At 42.8% G+C, this 19,466-nt stretch overlaps 1 protein-coding gene across 9 annotated transcripts in view; it reads right to left on the bottom strand.

Moving 5' to 3' along the window:
- Positions 1–3,791: 3,791 nt before the first annotated feature.
- KCNJ15 (potassium inwardly rectifying channel subfamily J member 15) overlaps positions 3,792–19,466 on the bottom strand; it is a 32,968-nt gene continuing 17,293 nt past the window's right edge. For 7 of the 9 annotated variants that reach the window (XM_081859908.1, XM_081859911.1, XM_081859903.1 and 4 more), the window contains one exon: positions 3,792–7,317. In XM_081859908.1, the coding sequence (XP_081716034.1) occupies positions 6,174–7,301 (1,128 nt within the window). In that variant the 5' untranslated portion in view covers positions 7,302–7,317 and the 3' untranslated portion in view covers positions 3,792–6,173. Of the gene's footprint in view, positions 7,318–7,912; positions 8,289–14,113; positions 14,193–19,466 lie in introns of those variants that run through there. The other 2 variants (XM_081859910.1, XM_081859909.1) reach the window with 2 other exon arrangements.

Here is a 19,466-nt window from a genome sequence, read left to right as displayed (position 1 = left end):
ATTATTATTATTATGTCAAAGTGGCAGCATCTTTCCTCATACACCGGAGAAGCAGCAAGGTGTTAGGGGTGGAGGAACCCCAAGGTTTGCAGCTGTACAAAAAGTATTGGGGGGGCAGTGAGGGGGTTTGAAATCTGAAGTAAACAGAGAAAGTCCTAAACAGCTCAATGAGGACTGAGCATGCTCGGTGACTGTGGAATGCTGAGAGGCTGCTAGGGATAGAAATCAGGGAGGGAGGGAGAATAGAATGGTTTATCCTGGAAAGGTCATGGCTGGCTGAAGGGAATACTGAGCAGGAGCACTCTGCACATTGCACCTCTCGTAACATTAAGAACACTTATCACATTTGTAACGTGAATAGCTACTACCACTACTACATAAAGTTTCAGTTTCTTAAACGCTGAAAGGAAATTGGATAAAATAAACTCTTTCACCAATATTTTATTGCTTGTCAAAATGTGTCTCCTCCAAGTTTACTTTCTGCCTTGCCCTTTTGAAAATTTCAATTGATGTTTCAATTTTTCCATTGGCAATAGTTCCCGGACTCTTTCATATCAATTCCCAAAAGTATGGCGAAGGAGTACCTTTCTGTTGTTAACTAGCTGCAGTTAGTAGGGGAGTGATCATATTTCCTCAAAATTTAAAAGGGTGTATACATTTATCTCTTTTGTATTATAACAAAAAGATTTAAGAATAAGAGTACTTGTGTGGAGTGATGATTTTGAGGCACAGAGGTTTTGCTTTTCCAGGAAAAGAAGATATACTTGTTGATCTTATGGTATGGTTTTAATTTAAGAGAACACACCATAAAATAGAGCGTACTGAATTCTTTCCCCATGATTTATCAAATATATTATTAGCAGAAAAAGCAAGTGGAAAAACAATGCAGCTTTAAAAGGCATTTTAAAGATACGTTCACTGGGATTTTTAAATAATCTATAAAAATAGAATGGACTTTTATCATAGAGTAGCCAGCAAAAACATATGTTCTTTGTAGATTGCACAATGCAATCTAATACTTTGTCTTTCATACACACACACACACACACACACACACACACACACACACACACACACTTGTTTTAATAACCTTGTATGACAAAGATGGAATAAATCAAGCAACCAAGGCTAAATGCCAGTCATCTTCATTTCAAAGTAATGTTATTTTCATCACAATCAAAATGATTTTATTTGCCTCAAACATTTCAACACAGCTCCTCTTTGAGGCAAATAGCATATACCGTTCATATATACTAATGGTGGGCAATCTTTGGCTCTCCTGGTGTTGTTGGACCAAAGTTCCCATTGGTCATGCTGTCTGGGGCTAATGGGAATTGGAGTCCAACAACATCTGGAGTGCCAAAGATTTCCACTCAAACGTTACTTGCATAAGTGGCTATCTAGCCTGTTAAAGTAATATAAGAGTGCTTAAAATGTGTGATGTTGCTGTGAAATAAATCTCTCTAAACCACAGGTGCTCTGACACCACCTACTGAGCACCTACTGAGCAGTAGAGACTATCAATAACTATGAGGAATAGCTCTAATAAAGAAATCTACGATGGTTCCTCCAATTCCCCTCTGGACTCAGTCTGCAAGGCAAGTGAGAGAAACTGGTCCCCTCCTGCCACTGCTTACTTTCATCAAGTCAAGGAGATGCCTAGCGTTGATATTGGACTTCATGCAGGACTGTGGGCCCCATCACAGATGACCCTCAGGGTCCCTTCCAACTCTATAATTCTATTGATTAGCTATGAATCCCCACAGGTGTTTGATGATGTAACCCATGTCTGACACCAGCCCTGGGTTATGGTATGTGAGGTGGATGTGTTACAAGAAATAACTAATGTACCAAAAGATAACCTAGTGTGGCCTCCTGGGCAGAATTGAGCTATTCCTTCAGACCTTAAAGCCGGTGTGATGGCCTGGGATTCCGATTCAGAGGATGAACCAGAGGAATCCCAGCCTGCACAGGAGTCCCCGCCTCCAGGGCCGGCTGAACTGGGGCAAGGCCTAGATGCTGAAGAGCCTGCACCTGTGGCAGAGCACCGGGAGCTGGCCCCAGGTGAAACTCTTCTGGCCCCAGAGGGGCTTGAGGACTCAGTGGCTACAGGTGAGCCTCCTCCAGGGCCCAGTAACCCTTCGGCCTCTCCTGATCTGCAGAGGCTTAGGGCAGAGAGGCGAAGGGAACTGGTTGCTCCCAGGAGGAGTGCTCGCCTTAAGGCCAGAGGAGGCGGGGCTCCTGGGGGCCGGGACCGCCCCTGGCCTTAGAAGAGGATAAAAGCCCAGTCAGCCTGGCGCCAGGTTGCGGGAGCAACGTCGTTGTTGGCTTTGGACCTTCCTGTGTTCCTGATCCCAGCTCGGCCTCCTGTTCCTGACCATCTGGTGCTCCTGTTCCCTGCTCGGCCTCCTGTTCCTGACCATCCGGTGTTCCTGTACCCTGCTCGGCCTCCTGTTCCAGCGTTCCTGTTCCCCGCCCGGCTCTCCGCCTCGGACCTCGCCCCTCTTCGTGTGGACTCAGACTACGCTCACGGTACCTCTCCCCCGGGTCCAGCACAGCCTGCTTTACAAGAATACCTGGGGCTGGGCTTGCTTAAAAAAACACACCCCAAAACCCCAGAGGTTTTCCAACCTCTTTAGACCAGTGGAAACATTTCTGTGTTGGAGAGAGTGTTGTGGGCACCAGTCACAAAATGGCCGCAAGGGAGCATAGCATTACGCAACATGGCTGCCATGGGGGAGAGAGCATGGCATAATACAAAATGTGAGTACTGTCATGGTGAAGTTTTTCTCATAATTGGATTTGCATGCTAGAAAACCCTTGAATTCTTCTGTACAGCTGCTAATGGCACAAGAAGCCTGTGTCCTCCAATGCTAACTCAAAACCAAAGCCTGCTCAGCCATCCTCTATCCACTTACCTGGGAGTAAGTTCCACTAAACACAAAGGCCCGGATTCAATGAACCCAGTGTGCTAGTGGAAGACAGCACAAGGACTCCTTTCCCATATCTCTTCCCTCCATGTGTTCTCATGTCTGCCCCAAATTCACCCTGGAGAACCCCCAGAACAAAATGGAGGAGAGGGGTGATGGTTTCATCTGACAAGCAGAAATGCTTGCACTGATGGAATGATAATATTAGCACAATACTGAAGTCTTCCCAAAGAGACTTATTTCTGAGTAGACATGTAAGTTAACAGTGAATTCTTAAGTAGTGATTGGTCTTTAGCTCCTTAGGAAAGAAGCCCAAGCCTCTGCAAAGATTTCACATCTTGCATTTGTCATTTTTGTGCAGGAGGGGATCTTTAACATCCACCCATACTTCTTGTGTGGTAATATTTGAAGAAAATTAAGTACTTCTAGGGAACCCACCACAAGAAAGATGTATCCTTGCTGAAGGGAATAAGTCCTTCCCCTAAAGGGGAAGGGAAAATAAGGACTCTAGGAATTCCTGTTACTATTGGCAAACAACTCACTTATCAATCAGAGCCCTGACTGCACTCATTGCCTAAAAACACTGCTAGGTGGGAGCAACCGGGCTAATTCATTTCAGAGAAATCTCTTAGAGGGGACCTGCACATTTTGCTTCATAAATTTCTTTCTACGAAGGATAGAGGCTTACTTCTTTAACATGAAAGCTCAGAGTCTGGGTGTGTCAAATGGAGACTTTCATGAATGCCATGGCACTCTTGGGTGTTGGATTGGCAACCTCCGGGATGCAATCTATCAAAATAATTTTACCTGATAGATGAACAGTAACAACAGGCTAACAGTTAAAAATGAATATTTGACAGCAAATGTTTCAGAAATCTTTATTTAAGAATATTAAACAGTGGTCCAAAGCAAAACAAGCAATCTTTTAAATACATGACTCTAATGCTTATACATGTCATATCATAAAAACGTTATCGGTAGCATTTTCCCAATAATACATTTCTCTTTTTTCTTTTACAACTCCATTCCTATATATCCATGACAGCTGTCTTTTAAAAAGGGGTGGAGGAAGGATTCAAAACAGAATTTTTGGCAGGACTAGGACAGCCTGATCACCTGCACTGCTGTGTGTACGATGGCAGATGGGGAAGAAACTATACTGTCCCTTGGAGCCATTCATTTTCTTTCTGTTTCTTTTTGTTTTGTTTTTGTTTGTTTTTTTGGCAAAGACTGGCAGAAGGAGCCTGTGAAGTGGGAAAGAGGGAAATGATTGTTTCCCAAGCCATTGTTGCAATATTTGTGTGGTTCCCCTTGAGTTTCTTGCTCTGCTGTGCCAGAAAGAGAGAATCCAGAGCAGTGTGTCTCCAACTTTTTCTGTGGGGGCAGGGGCACATTTAGAAATCTGAGATGCTGCTGTGAGCACCACAACATACCCATTTCATAGAAGAAAAACTGGTGCTCCTCAGGACCACCATCAAAAGAAAACGGGAAAAAAACAAACCTACATCCCCCAGGAAATAGAACACAGACAGAATAACAGGCAAACTTCTCAACATACAACCAGAAAATGCTCCTGTACCTCAGGTTGGTTTTTGGGTTTTTTTAAGGGAGGTGGAGGCATCCTTGGTGAGTGCCAAGAGTTAGGGTGTTTTAGGGAGCTATAGAGCCTATGGGGGCCACATTAGATCTCCCTCTGTTCTTGCACTTCTGTTCTTCTGATGTGGTTCTCTAATCCTCCCCTATAGCACAGACATTTACACTGGTGGCCAAGGGGAGAAACCTTCTGTCTGTAACAGATGTGGATGCTTTTGGAGGGGTGGTGGTCTGTTTTTGTACAACCCCACACTCCAAGTCCACATTGCACTGGGCAGTCATTTTAGAGGCTGCTGTCTACTGTCATTCAAATTGTTTCCGCTCCGTGAAACTGATTTCCAATGACACAACCAGAATGTCATTTCCCTTTTCTTAAGAAGCATGAAAATCTGGGTAAATAAACACTGACAGTGCAACTCTATGCATGTCTACTCAGAAGTAAACCCCCCTGAGTTCAACTGCAGGGAAGTGTAAGAGGATTGCAGCCTCACTATACCAAAGAATATATAACCTTTCAGAACCTACTCTTTCATCCTACTTATATGGCTAATCTATGTCAAATAAATATCGTGAGTAAATTTGTTCAATATACTGAACTTCACATAGGTTAACTGAAAATCAATCTTATGAAAATTGCCATATGGCAGAGTGTTAAGACACAAGGAGAGGCCATAGCGCTCTCAGCAGGTCCAAGATCTTGTATCTCCAGTCTCAAATCCTGGACAGCCACTGCAAGTCAGTGGAGACAATACTCATCACAACAAACTTCTGACTCAGTAGAACGCATTTCCTATGTTCCTAGAGTGGAGAAGTCTATAGCTTGAATTTACAATGGAGCTGCTGCCTCTGAAATAAGAGACCATGTACAGTTTAGTTTCACCAGCAAAGGCTGGGAGATAACCCCTTTCTGGAGCCTGGAGAGTCACTGCCAATCGGTGTAGACTGAACTCAATGGACTTATGGTCTGACTCGGTACAAGGCTACTATCTATGCTTCCCTAAAGATATTCATCTCAGTTACAGCATCCCATACACAAAAGTCATTTAATTTTTTAAAAAAAACAAACCACTTTGATTAATGATGCAAAAGTGGTGAATGCGCCCCACATCTTAGGCTGTGTACACACACTAACCCATTTGTAGCACAAAAATGTAGTTTTTTCCTCAATCTGGAATTGTTCTTGCATGTCCTCAACATGCTGCTTGCACTCTAGATTGAGTCTTGATCCTGCTGTCCACAAGGATGGTTACTTTACGCACATTTGAAAACCCTCCCCTAGGTTAGGTTATCCATGCTTTTTTTCCTCCCTGCACACGCCCCAGATGAACGGAGAAGGGAGTGGTGACAGCTGTCTTGATTGGTGGGACCATCTATTTCAGGTGGACAAACAGAGGGGGGCAGGGGTGAATGCAGATTCAATCTGCTATGACCTTTTCTTTATAAGAAAAACCATTTCTCAATAAGCACTCTTAAGGGTCGAAAAATAGGCAACAGATCTAGATAGTGTACTTGGTTTTCATGGATTCTAGAATAAAAAGTCTTGCCACAGCTGTTTGGATGAGCTTTCGATGCCCTTCCATTTTCAAGGGGGGGGGGTGATGATAATTCTTGCTGTATAAATATTTGTTGTGGTTGGTGTTAGATGAGAAATCAAACATTGCTTTGCTGTAAAAACTTTGTCCTGCGCTCCCTTTCTCTTTCATCTTCTTTTCTGTATTGCTCTTCTAGTTTTTGTTTTTCAGAGTCCATACTGTACAAGGTACAATCTGGACATCTTCTGATCTTCTCAAATTGGCTAAAATCTGCAACGTACTTCCCATTCGGAGAGAGAGAGACCACAGGCATAAACTCAAAACCCCAGAAGATCTCCTCTGGGATATATGATGTTCGGCTCTGGCAGACGGCACTTGTTGACTCTACAGTGGCATTCAGGAGGACAACCAGTTCAAACTCTTTTTCTTTCAGGTTTTGGGGTGAAAGGTCTCTTAAAGGGCTGCTCTCATCCAATATGTGGTAAAAAGTCAGAGGTAAAATCAGGAATGGACTCTCTGCTGCGGAGTCAACGTGGAATTTAACAGTCGCTTGGTTAAGCAGAATCCTCTCACCTTCTTTAGTTTCGTAGGACTCGAGAAGCTTTCCTGTCAGCTGGCACTGGATCAAGAGGCTCTTTCTCATGTTTGCCACTCGGATTACAAGGCACAGATGCCCATTGTGCTTGGAGATGACAGCACAGTGACTGAATTTAATGGTCTCGGCCCTTTTTTTGGGTCTAGCAATTTTGGCCAGGAAAGTCCCCGTGATGAAGATCTCGATCAAGGTGGTGAGAACCAGCTGAGCAACTAAAAGGAAGATGGCATGAGGGCACTCTTCTGTGATGTAACGGAAGCCATAGCCAATGGTAGTCTGCGACTCCAAAGAAAAGAGAAATGCTCCAGTGAGTGACCTCACATGCATGACGCAGGGGGCCTGGTTCTGCGGGTGTTTGTTCCCTTCCAAATCTCCATGAAGAAAGGCAATGACATAGTAAATGACTCCAAAAAGAAACCAAGTCATTACAAAGGTAGCAGCAAACAAGGTCAATTTATATCTCCACTTCATGTCGATGACGGTGGTCCACAGATCCTGAAGATAAAGGAGGTAAATGCCATCGACCTTGTCGATCCTCACGTTGCTGTGGCCACTTTTGGACATCACACGAGGTTTGCTCCTCTTCGACTTAGCAGTGATGTTGCCGTTCACTAGTGGCGCTTGTGACATATTGATCTGGGTGGCTTCCATTGTCAGTGTCTTAGACCTAAATAGATGGGGGGAAATAGTTTTTCAAAAGAACAACAACAAAGCTATGATAAAACAGACTCTGTATTAAAATCACCAGATTATGATTACATTCCATATTTATGGGCAAAAATCTGCTACACTTTGAAAGTTTCTGGCATCAGCATGCAATGTTGCACCAAGTTAATTTCATAAGCAGAAAATAATATAATTTCCTCCCTGGCGTTCATGTCAATATAAATGACTTGACTCAAGAGTCCAGAAAGTAATTTTATCAATTCAGTCCTACATTGTATTAAAATATTTCTCATATTTATTATTATGGAAAGAAGACAGGCCTCTCTTTTTTAAAAAACAATAACAACATTAATTTACTGAATGTGATCCACTCAGGAGACAAATATTCCATTAACACTAGACCAATTTAGCTATGATTTTCCAAATCAGTTCTGTAATTATGTCTCCCTTAGAAATGCTGGGGGGAAAGATTTTTAAAATGAGCATTTTGATTTCGATTTTCACAAGTCCTCAATGCCTAGCTGTGTTAGAGGGGAAATAAAAGCAAGCAATCTTGTGAATGCCTAGAAAAGAGCGTGAGAAAGAAATATTTGCACCTGAAAGCTCTTCAAGGCTGTTTACATCATAGGCCTCTCCAATTTCAAAGAGTCAGTGGAAAAAAACAGGAGGCAATTCACAAATTCAGCTTTCTAGCAATGGGCCCTGCCCTTAGCAAACACAGAAGGGACTGGACCACAAGTTTCTCAAAGTTTGTTTACTGTGAATCCTAGCTCAGTGCAGATGGAGATGAAGTGTGCCTCTGTCCAGGACTGAACAAAGCGCACAAAAAGCAGGAGGTGCCTGTCTTTGCCAGTTTGATGGGACAAAAAAAGACACGGCTTCCACGACCAGACAGTGGTTACGCAGCACAAGGCCAGAGCAAGTTAGCAGGAGTTTCCAATAACAAAACTTCCTGTGCTTAAATCCCCCCACAAAAAACCCCCATGCATCCTTTGTACTCTGGCAATTCATGCAGCTAGTATTGTTTTGTTCCATTGTTTGGCTTCAAGAGAGAACTTTAATAAGTGATTCATTTTTATGAACCACAGGAGAGAGAGAGAGAAATACTTCTCCCTTGTAACTCCTTAAAAGAACATTTCTGGAAATCAACGTACTTGTAGTAGACATGTGTGCCAAGCCAGGATAACAATGTAATTATTCACTAATGCAACTTTCCTGTTTTGTCAGTAAAAGAATATTTATGTTTACACCCATAACTGAGTAACTGCTGGCAGGCTGAAGGTAAATTTGTGTTTATTTTTATTTCCTTAACCAGCTCACATATGACAACTCTTGAAAGCTCAAAAGGAGAAGGGGGAAAGCACCAAGGATCCCAGTAAAAGAACTTTTGTGTGACAGTAAAAACAGCACCACACACACATACACACACACACACTGCAACATGTCCGGAGGAAAAAGACAAAGTCCTGATGATGTGAGCAAGAACAATAAAGAGAGGAGGAGGGGCAGTCCATCAGAAAATGTGCTTTAGTTTCAACGGACTAACAACTGGGACATGGGCAGGAGGAAATGCAGCTTAGGTAATGGCATAGAAATCCCAACCCGGAAAACCATTTGAGAAGAAATGCATGGTACTTGTTCACAACCTTTGGACAAGAAAATATAGTGTTTAGTTTGTTTAACCAACGGACAGAGAACAGTACCAGATTTTCTCTCAGCTCCCCAAGGTTTGATCTTCATCCTGCAGCTTGTTACTTTCTCTCTGATGTACAAATGGAGCTTGGGTGTGAGTCACCCATACTTGCCACTGGGAGAAGATGGTAAATTCATTTACAGAAGTAGGAAATGAATGGAAAAGCCCTTGTGCTGTTGACCAAAATGGGGGTGGAGAAGCTCCATCTGTAAAACAGAGTCTGTGAACCCATAAGGAATTGTTGAACTGAGCCGCCTATAGTCACGCAAGGGCAAGAATTAATTTGCCAAGGTAACTAATCCTCATTTCTTCTTTTAACATACTGCCCTTTTGGTTGTTGGCAGTCCACCGTGCAAAAACATGACTCAGGAATTACAAGAAATCAAGCAGCTCCTGCCACAACAGGAGTGCGTAAATCCACTAATGAAGAGGGCTGCAGCTGACCTCTCAAAACTGAATTCCTTCCTAGTGAACAGATCATGAAAATAAGCAACCTTCTGGCCTAGTCAATTTCACACCTCAAGTATTGGAGGTGGAGGTGGTGAGAGACAGCCAGAAGGCTAGACTAACCATGTACAGTGGTACCTCTGGTTACGAACACTTCTGGTTATGAACGCTTCAGGATACAAGCTCCGCTAAACTGGAAGGAGTTGCTCCTGGTTGCAAACTTTGCCCCAGGATGTGAACGCGTGCAGCGGGAAGCCCCATTAGTGAAAGCACGCCTCAGGATAAGAACGGTTTCAGCTTAAGAACGGACCTCTGGAACGAATTAAGTTCATAACCAGAGGTACCACTGTATCCTTTACAAAAAGCAGTTTTCTGCTTGAGGGAGTTCTCCATTTGAAACGTGGTCTGGTACGAATCCAGGTTAGACGTAAATAACTCTAGGAAGAGAGAGTAGGGACCTTGAAGGCTCCCAACAACAGCAAGCACCTAGATAGTGGACTGAACAGGCACACAAGCCACCTAGTTATTGACTTCCCCATTATGGCCAAATGCATTGCATTGCTATTTAAATTATCACAATTATTTGTAAATTTTCATCTCTACATATAAATCAGCAAATACATTTTTTATGCATATTGGTAGTCTCTCTTGTCATCTTGTTGGTGATACATTTCCTCTTTTTCAACAATGCACAAGTGGCCGCAATAAGGAGCATTTAGCCCCTTAGAAGGGCAACTTGGACCCAAAGTAGCTTGCTGAGATCAGCTTGCAAGAGAAGAGTTGCAGCCTTGAAAAGACACCCTTTAGACATGTCTTCTGGTGAGGAGGCATCATGTCTGCATGGGTCTACTCCAAAGTACAAATCCAAACAAGTCATTTCAAGCAACATGCTACTTGGAGCTCCTAGCAAAACACATTTCCTGAAGTGCAAGAAACATGGTAGCAGTGGGATCAACTTTCTAATTGCTTCCTAGCAGCAAATGACTCAGGAGCTCAAATTAGTGCAGAAATGGGCAGACAGAATTTTCATTGGTTCTGCCAGATGGAGTCCTATTCCTCCAATCCTGAAAGAACTACACTGAGTGACCATTTTGCTCCCAAATCCCATTCAACAGGCTGGTACTTAACTTCAGAGCCCTAAATAGCTTAGAACCCAAATATCTAAAAGAGGACCTTGCATACCAGCCAGCCCATGCCATAAGATCTTCAGTGGAGGTCCTTCTCCAAGTACTGTCCTTAGCTCAGATGCATTATGTAGGCACTAAGAAGCGGGTTATTCATTCATTCCATTATCTGCAATAGTGCCCCAGCTCTAGAATTCCCTCCCCAGAAAATTCCTTCCTGGTGCCAACATGACAACGACTTAAAACACTTTGATTTGCTTAGGCATTATAAAGCATGATATTGCTTTAGTCTGACTTTAGCTGTTGTAAGTTTTTGATGTCTCCCAGTCTGTAATTGTTTGATGGACTTATGCTTTATTGCAGAGCTTTCCAAACTTTTCATGTTGATGACACACTTTTTAAACATGCATCATTTCACAACACTGTAATTCAGTTTTACTTAGCAAACCAGAGATTAAACTAACCCCCTTCCAGCCCCAGGAGGAGCATAGGTAGTATTCACGAAACCAGAGGTGGCGCTAGCTTCTCTGGCCCCCGGAGCGCCACACATGCTGGGTACCCGGGGGTGGGGCTAGCCTCCCATGGGGGTGCCGCCCACGGCAAGTGGTGAGTGTCCCAGGGGGGCAGGGCGGCAATGTCACCCCCCTCAGGGGGACCACATCTACCGCACCCCCTTCTTCTGCCAGTGCACACAACACACCTACACACTGCAGCCGACACACTGACGCGTCGTGACACACAGTTTGGAAAGCTCTGGTTTATTGTATTTTCATTTTTTAAGTAATGTTTATTAAAAACCATCCTGGAATCCAATGGTTGAATGGCAGTCTAGAAATCTTTTAAATAAACAAACAGACCTGGAACTAGAATGCAGACTGAAGACAAAATAACTAGCACCGTATGTTCCAGGGAAACAAGATGGGCAAAGAGATGTGGTGGGCACATCCAAGTCAGCTGTTTCCAACCTGGTGCCCTCCATATGTTGTTGAACTACAGCTCCCATCAACATGGTCAATGGTCAGGGATGCTGTGAGCTGAATTCCAGGAACATGTGGAGGGCACCAGGTTGGGGAATGCTGCCCCCAAATGGTTGGTGGAACACCTTAACCCTGAGGCAGTTAAAAAGGTTCTTAGGCAATCCTCAAGCAAACACACAACAGCCACCTGAAAGAATGGACAATAGAACGACAGGAGCTGCCTTATACTAAATTAGACTATTGGTTCATCTAGCTCAGAACTGTCTGCACTGACTGGCAGCAATTTTCCAGGGTTTCAGACAAGAGGCATTCCCATTCCTACCTAGAGATGTCATGGATGGAGACTGGTACCTTCTGTGGGTCCCCAGATGTTGTTGGACCACAACTCCCATCACCCCAAGCTAGCAAGGCCAGAGCTCAGGGATGGTGGGAGTTGTAGTCCAACAACATCTGGGGACCCACAGGTTGAGAACCACTGTGCTACAGCCTTTATGGATTAGACCTTGGCTTGTTAGCCTACATCCAGTCCACCATTGCACTCACATGTCAGGCTACAAGAACATGTCCCCATCCAATGTCCCCATCCAATGTCCCCACCCTATCCAAATGATAATAATAATTTATTATTTATACCCTGCCCATCTGGCTGGGCAGCTCCCAACAGAATGTTAAAAATGCGACAAAACATCAACTATATTGCTGATATACCGTATTTTTTGCACCATAACACTCACTTTTTTCCTCCTAGAAAGTAAAGGGAAATGTCTGTGCGTGTTATGGAGTTAATGCCTGCGGGTGGCGGGGGGGATCTGCTGCAGTCGTGAGCAGAGGATCCATGGTTCCCCTTCCTTTCCTCCTCCATGGTTACAAAGCATGGATCCACATGGATCCTCAGGATTTTTGCACTGGGCTACTCCAAACTCACTGTCAGATCACATGTCTGTGGCCACAGCATGAATCACAAAAATCATATATCCACTATTTCATTTAGAATATTTTTTCCTTGTTTTCCTCCTCTAAAAACTACGTGTGTGTTATGGTCTGGTGCGTGTTATAGAGCGAAAAATACGGTATTTTTCCTTTTCCTCCTCAGCTTACACAGAGTCTTCCTGCTTCCTTATTTCGCCCCTCCATCTCCATCTATTGACTCTTAAGAACACAAGACAAGGCCAATGGTCCAACATCCTGTTCTCACAGTGGCCAACCAGATGCCTGTGGGAAACCCCCAAGCAGAGCATTAGCAGAACAGTCTTCAGCCCACCTATGACGCCCAGCAGCTAGAATGCAGAAGCATGCTGCCTCTGACAGTGGAGGCGGAACTTAACTTCATGGCTAGTAGCCACTGATAGCCTGGTCCTCCATGAATTTGTCTAATCTTTTGGTGGCCATCACTGGCTCCTGTGGGAGTGAGTTCCACAGTTTAAACTATGCACAGTGTGAATAAGCACTTCCTTTTATCTGTCCTCAATCTTCCAAAATTCAGCTTCATGGGATGTGCATGAATCCCTGTGCCACAAGAGAGGGAGGAAAGCTTTTCTCTATTGCTTTCTCCATGCAGCGCATACTTTTATAAACTTCTACCAGGTTATCTCTTGCTTGTTACTTTTCTCTAACCTAAAAAGTCCCAAATGGTGCAGCTGTTCCTCACAGGGGGGTGGCTCCGTCCCCTTGATTGTCCTTTTCAGACCCTTTTCCAACTCTATCCTTTTTGAGGTGAGGGAACCAGAACACAGCATTCCAAAAGCGGCTGCACCACAGATTTGGAAAACAGCATTATGATATGAACAGTTACATTTTCAATTCCAAGGATCCCTAGCATGGAATTTGCCTATTTTCACAACTCCGGTATGCATCAGAATCTCCTGAAGCAAGTCTAAAAGAAAGTGCACACATGAACACATCACAAGAGAAGAAATCCTCCCTCCAGCCATTAAACATGTATTATTATTATTATTATTATTATTATTATTATTATTATTATTATTATTTGAAGTCTTACATTGCCTTGGGGTGATAAGCCTCTGAAGAAGAAGAAGAAGAAGAAGAAGAAGAAGAAGAAGAAGAAGAAGAAGAAGAAGAAGAAGAAGAAGATAGGAACTCCAGACATAGGGAGCAACCCACAAGCATGCCTTTCAATTTGCCCTCATGGCTTGACCTGTGGTTCTCATTGTTATCAGGCCCTCATGCCCAATTTAGCTGGGACACAGGGCAGGCTTTTAGGGCCTTCAATGTCTAATGAGCCCACATTCACCTCTGGCATAGCAGAGTGAGGATTAAGCTGTGAATTTCCAAAACAATGCAAAGCATTTTCCCAGGATTGTGCCTGGGGTGAAGGAGCTCCAGGCTCTCTCTTACACAGTTCAACACCCCAAGCATCAGCCTGCCCCTGTACAGAAGGGCCACAGCCTCACTCTTGGCCACTGTCCCCTTGGCTCCAGTGATTTTGCCATTTTTCTCACTGTGTGTCAAGGCAGTGTCTTCTCTATTATCAAGGTTATAAAGCTCTGCATTTCTGAATCCCTGACCTGTTAAAGAAGCATTAGAATAACATCTCACCAGTCCTTGGTGCCTTCCTCTTTCCATTTGTGTTTCTTTATTAGGTAACATTCACGTATCCACTTTAGTCACTTCCTTTCTTATCCTGGAATGGATCCCATCCGATCCTGGCTTCCCCCCACCCCACCCCAACTTCCTGCATTCTGTTTCTTTCATCATCTCTCTTCTCATGTGATCCTGAATTCCTGTTGTTTATATCCTTAAAGCCCACAGAAATCCATGGAGGTTTATTTTTTCCCTTGGCAGAAGTATCCCCCCTCCCCTTTTCCTCTGCCATGCTTGTCAGAATAGGGGCTGGTTGCCACAAGAGGCCATTGGATACTCAATTTTGTTGCAATGGTGGTACCCGCACTAGGAAAAGACTCTGAGGCAAGCAGTAAACTTATCCTCAAAGGCTAGTTGCATCCCCACCTCCTCCCTCCAAGCTTGACTGACTTCTGCCTGGAAGCATGAAAGATTGCATTCTTTCCAAACCTCTGCTTTGTTTATTCCAATATTCTCTGTCGTAAGACTGGATATTCCAGTTAACTCGCAGAAATGTGCCGTCCACTTTCTTAGCCCTGTCAATGTCACTTGATGTACAGTGGGGCCAATGAGCTCTCCAGCCCAAATTTGAACTGAGATGAATTTTTTTTTTCCTTTTGCCACATCAGTCATCAAATGCTCCCCTGCTTTTCTGCTGTGACACAGAACAAAAATAAAAGAATGGGTATCTCTTTTCCACTGCCATCTCATACGATGGGTACGGGATAAATAAAAGATCTATGGGCAACATTTCCATGAAAATTGTGAAGTTGGGATAGGACAGAGATCGCAATAAAATAGATGCCTATATCCCTGGAAGATATGGGCAGGGCAGTGGTGAAGCTGGATTATTTTGTACTCTGGACTTAATGGTCTTATGATGGTGTTGGTTAGAGCTATAAACAGCCATGCAAAGCCAACAATTATCATTTCTCTTCCCACACCAACATTCCATATTTTACAACTGATATGTTTGGAGGAAGGGAAAGAGCTTGCCAACACTGCTTAACAACAACAACAACAACATCTCTGAGCACGTGCAGTTTTGCATTTGAAATGCACTTGCCTTGTAGCACCATCCTGATGATTACAGGAATTGTAGTTTGGCAAGGTGCTGAAAATCCCAATGCTTGCCCTGTCTGTTGTGCACAGAAACATGATCATAGAATTAGAGTTGGAAGGGACCCCGGGGGTCATCAAGTCCAACCCCCTACAATGTAGGAATCCTAACTAAAGCATCCATTACAGATGGCTATCCAACCTCTGCTTAAAACCCTCCAGTGAAGGAGAGTACACAACCTCTCAAGGGAGTCTGTTCCACTGTCAAACAGCTCTTGGGGTAACATACAGTGGTACCTCGGGTTAAGTACTTAATTCATTCCGGAGTTCCGTACTTAACCTGAAACTGTTCTTAACCTGAAGCACCACTTTAGCTAATGGGGCCTCTTGCTGCTGCTGCGCCGCTGGAGCACGATTTCTGTTCTCATCCTGAAGCAAAGTTCTTAACCTGAAGCACTATTTCTGGGTTAGTGGAGTCTGTAACCTGAAGCGTATGTAACCCGAGATACCACTGTATACTAGTTTATGGCTGGTGTGTCCATATTTCCTGAGCTGATTGTGTTTCTTTGAGCAACATTTTGCATTCTGTGGCTCAGTTACTTGTGTCACCCATGTCTTACCAACACAAGTGTTTGTGGCAGGTATTAGCTAATCTTAATCAACGGATAAACTTCGATGTTTTAAAATACCTTCGGCATTTAAAATAGCTGTGCTTCCTTGCAGGCATATAAATATATTCCAATTATACATTTGCCAAAAAACCCCAGTTTAACCTCTTGGATATCAAAGAATGTTCATATAGTTCTTTTTAGAGCCTTCTGTTGGATAGAAGGTTAGTGTATCAAATAATATCTTATGCCTTCATGGAGTCTTTACGGACAAAGCATTCAGCAAATCCAATAGGTTTATGGCATATGGCTTGTCATCATAAACTATTTATTTTAGGAGTCATCTCAATTGATTTGTGTTAGATGTATGAGTGGGCGAAGCTTTTAGGATTACAGTGGTACCTCTGGTTACGTACTTAATTCATTCCGGAGGTTCATACTTAACCTGAAACTGTTCTTAACCTGAAGCACCACTTTAGATAATGGGGCCTCCTGCTGCTGCCGTGCTGCCGGAGCACGATTTCTGTTCTTATCCTGAAGCAAAGTTCTTAACCTGAAGCATTAGCAGAGTCTGTAACCTGAAGTGTATGTAACCCGAGGTACCACTGTACTGCCACAATCCATGCAACAGTGAAAGGCTTGCAAATTGCTATTGTTATTTAGTGACCAAAGAGCAGGCTGTATTACATTTTATGTTGGTTGACCAAAACTGTTTTTTCATGGAAATCAAAACCGTTTTAAAATGCAGTGACTCTTACATCTGCTATTTTGTTTAGCAGCAGGAGTTCTAACAAAGCTGCTGGAATAGAGACAGCACCTTACACAAAGAATCCCCCATTCCCTGCTGCGAGCAGACAATTTTTTTTTTTTTTTTACGTTTTATTTTATGAATGACGTTTCCGGAGTTGCAACATTCTCAGGCCTTTTGCTTCTCTCTTGCCAACTTCCTTGAATTCAGATACCTTCACAGTGGATCTTCATTAGCACAGCTTGACATCAAAAACAGAGTTCAGTGATTTTCCACTTCTCCCTCTCTCACACCCTTGCCCCAGTTCATGCTGTGTGAATATTACCTGCCTTTTTAAGACAGAGTGTTTCTACAGATATTAGCACACTGAAGAGCTAAACTTTCCATTCCTACAGCTCCACGTGCCAGATCTCAACTGCAGGTCACCAAGAGATTTTATCATCTGCATGCCCATGCAAAAACAACACTGAGCATTTCGGCTCTGTATAAGTTTACATCTTCAAAGTGCTAAGCAAACATTAATTAATCCTAACCACAGTCCTGCAGAGAAGGCAGTATCTATATCCCCATTTTACTTACATAGGAGGAAAGGAGCCTAGTCATATGCAGATCCCTGTAATGACTGGCTAGTGAGCCAAGAACAAAACTCAGGCATCACTCCCAGCCTTTTGCTTTCTTGCAGTGCTCTAGTTTCAAGTTTCCCCTTTCCCCTTGATTTTTGATGGGCCTCCTGCCTGGCATCACTTTCTCCATACTCTAATCTCTCTTTTCTTTTCAATGTCTGCACAGACTCCTGCTTATTAATTAAGAGTGACACAGAGACAAGTGCCTTGTCCTGCTACCCCCCAGTCTGGTGCTCTGTTAAGCTCAGCATAGTCATTCTCCTGTCAATTAAAACAGCTTGCCCAGAATGGTTGGTCTTTTCTACCGCTATCTCTCGGCTTCTTCACATGATGCAGCAATCCATGACATCATGGAGCTCTCTGTGTGCATGAAGGCTCATTTGTTTATCGTTCTTAAAAAGCATATAGGATAGCTATCAGTGCTACAGAGAATAAGGCTCCCATCTGCACTATATATTTAAGGCAGTATCGTACTACCATAAGCAGTCGTGGGAAACTGTAGAATCCCAGGAAGTGTAGTTTGGTAAGGGTTCTCAGAGTTCCCTGGGAAGAGGGATTCACCGTTAAACCACTCTGGGAATTGTATCTCTGTGAGAAGAACAGTGGTCTCCTAATACTCCTCAACAAACTATAGTTCCCAGGATTCTTTGGGGAAAACATCACATTAACAATATTCCAGCTGTTAATATGAAACCAATGCAGTATGGGCTATGTATGGAAAGTTATTACAGGTTGTGTGCCAAGATGAATAATGCCAGGCTTAACCCTGCATAACTTGGACCTAAAGATTTATGCTGCACATCACCCTAAACTGTATTGTTATAAATAATACTATTAATCACCGCTTGATAATACTATAGGCATGTATAAGTAGCACATACTTATTTGGCTTAATATCTAAACAGTGTGCCAATCACACACACACACACAGAGAGAGAGAGAGAGAGAGAGAGAGAGAGAGAGAGAGAGAGATTCCTGTCTTTTTATAGCACTTAGTTATTAATGAATACATTTCATGCTCCAGGACATTTTTGCCAATGGCAGGTATGGGCTAGAATGGATCCAGGAGTTCCCTGGATTCCTGGTTTGCCATCCAAAAATGGAACAAACATTGCATCATTGGGGGAGTTGTTATTTGAATGTGGATTCCCAGACTATTCAATCAATTTCAACTGCATTCAGTGGGACTTCCCAAAATTGTTTCATTGTTTTATTTCATATGCTGGCCAGCCTAACAGATTATTGAATCCAGACATGTATTTCAATAATTTTAGCACAATTTTGTTTTGTAGCTTTGTTGTAGATAGTATGGCATGGTATTTTCTGCAATGATTAATCTCCCAGAGAGACTCTTCATTAATGAACTATAACTCATTATTTTGCCAGATCTGTTAGGCTTACGGATGAGAAAGACATTCAGTATTGTTTTGTATTTAAATGTGAACTCACCTCATTTGCACTTTCTGCAACAATATGTGTGCCAAAATACAGCTATACTTCCAAATATGCCCTTCTCATTTTATGGTGCAGTTCATCAACCAAAAAATTACAAACTAGAGGGGAATGTGCATAAAAATTCATATTAGCGAAAATATCATTATAATGCTTTATAGGAGGGGAAATTGCTTCCAAAAAATGTATGTATTAGACAAAAATGTATAAAACACATACTAAGAGGCTGGTGAATTTTCATGAGAACAACAAAATTAAAAAAAAAAAAGAATTCACACCGTGACCTGGAAATGTGGTGAATGGAAGGTAAGACCAGAAGACTAAGAAAATTGACAGATGGGGACCATCCTTAGAATGGCCACCCTGAGTTGTAGCAGATACAATTTTGGTGGGCTGCTACTTTTCATGTGTATGTGTCAAATTTTATTAAGTCTTTGTTTCTCTCTGTATCAGCACTGCTTCAGCGTTTTAAAAGGATGCAGACATATGGCAGGGGCTCAAAAATATCACATGCAAAGATAGGAGGGAAAACTTTTACCCTCTTTAGCACACAATTTTACATCCTGCAGTTAACGTTCATTGAATTGGTTTTTGACTTCAAAACATATGAGCCATATAAAGCAGTGCTTTTTGATAATGAGTTCCGATAACAAGTTTATGATTACTTCTGAATTGCACTATAGCAGTAACATCCATAAAAGAAAAGTCAATGGAAAGTGAGGGCCTTTTTTGTACACATGAAATTAAGAGTACTGCAAATACAGTAGTGAAATGGAACTGTGGAGAACTACCTAAGCAGATTCACTGGAATGCTTTGTTTCATTAAATCTGGGGCACTT

Source organism: Podarcis erhardii (assembly GCF_964252035.2).
Source record: "Podarcis erhardii genome assembly, chromosome: 4".
In the NCBI taxonomy this organism is placed as follows: Eukaryota; Metazoa; Chordata; class Lepidosauria; order Squamata; family Lacertidae; genus Podarcis; species Podarcis erhardii.
Note: the sequence above shows the minus strand (reverse complement) of the source record. Positions and strands in the feature narration are given on the sequence as shown.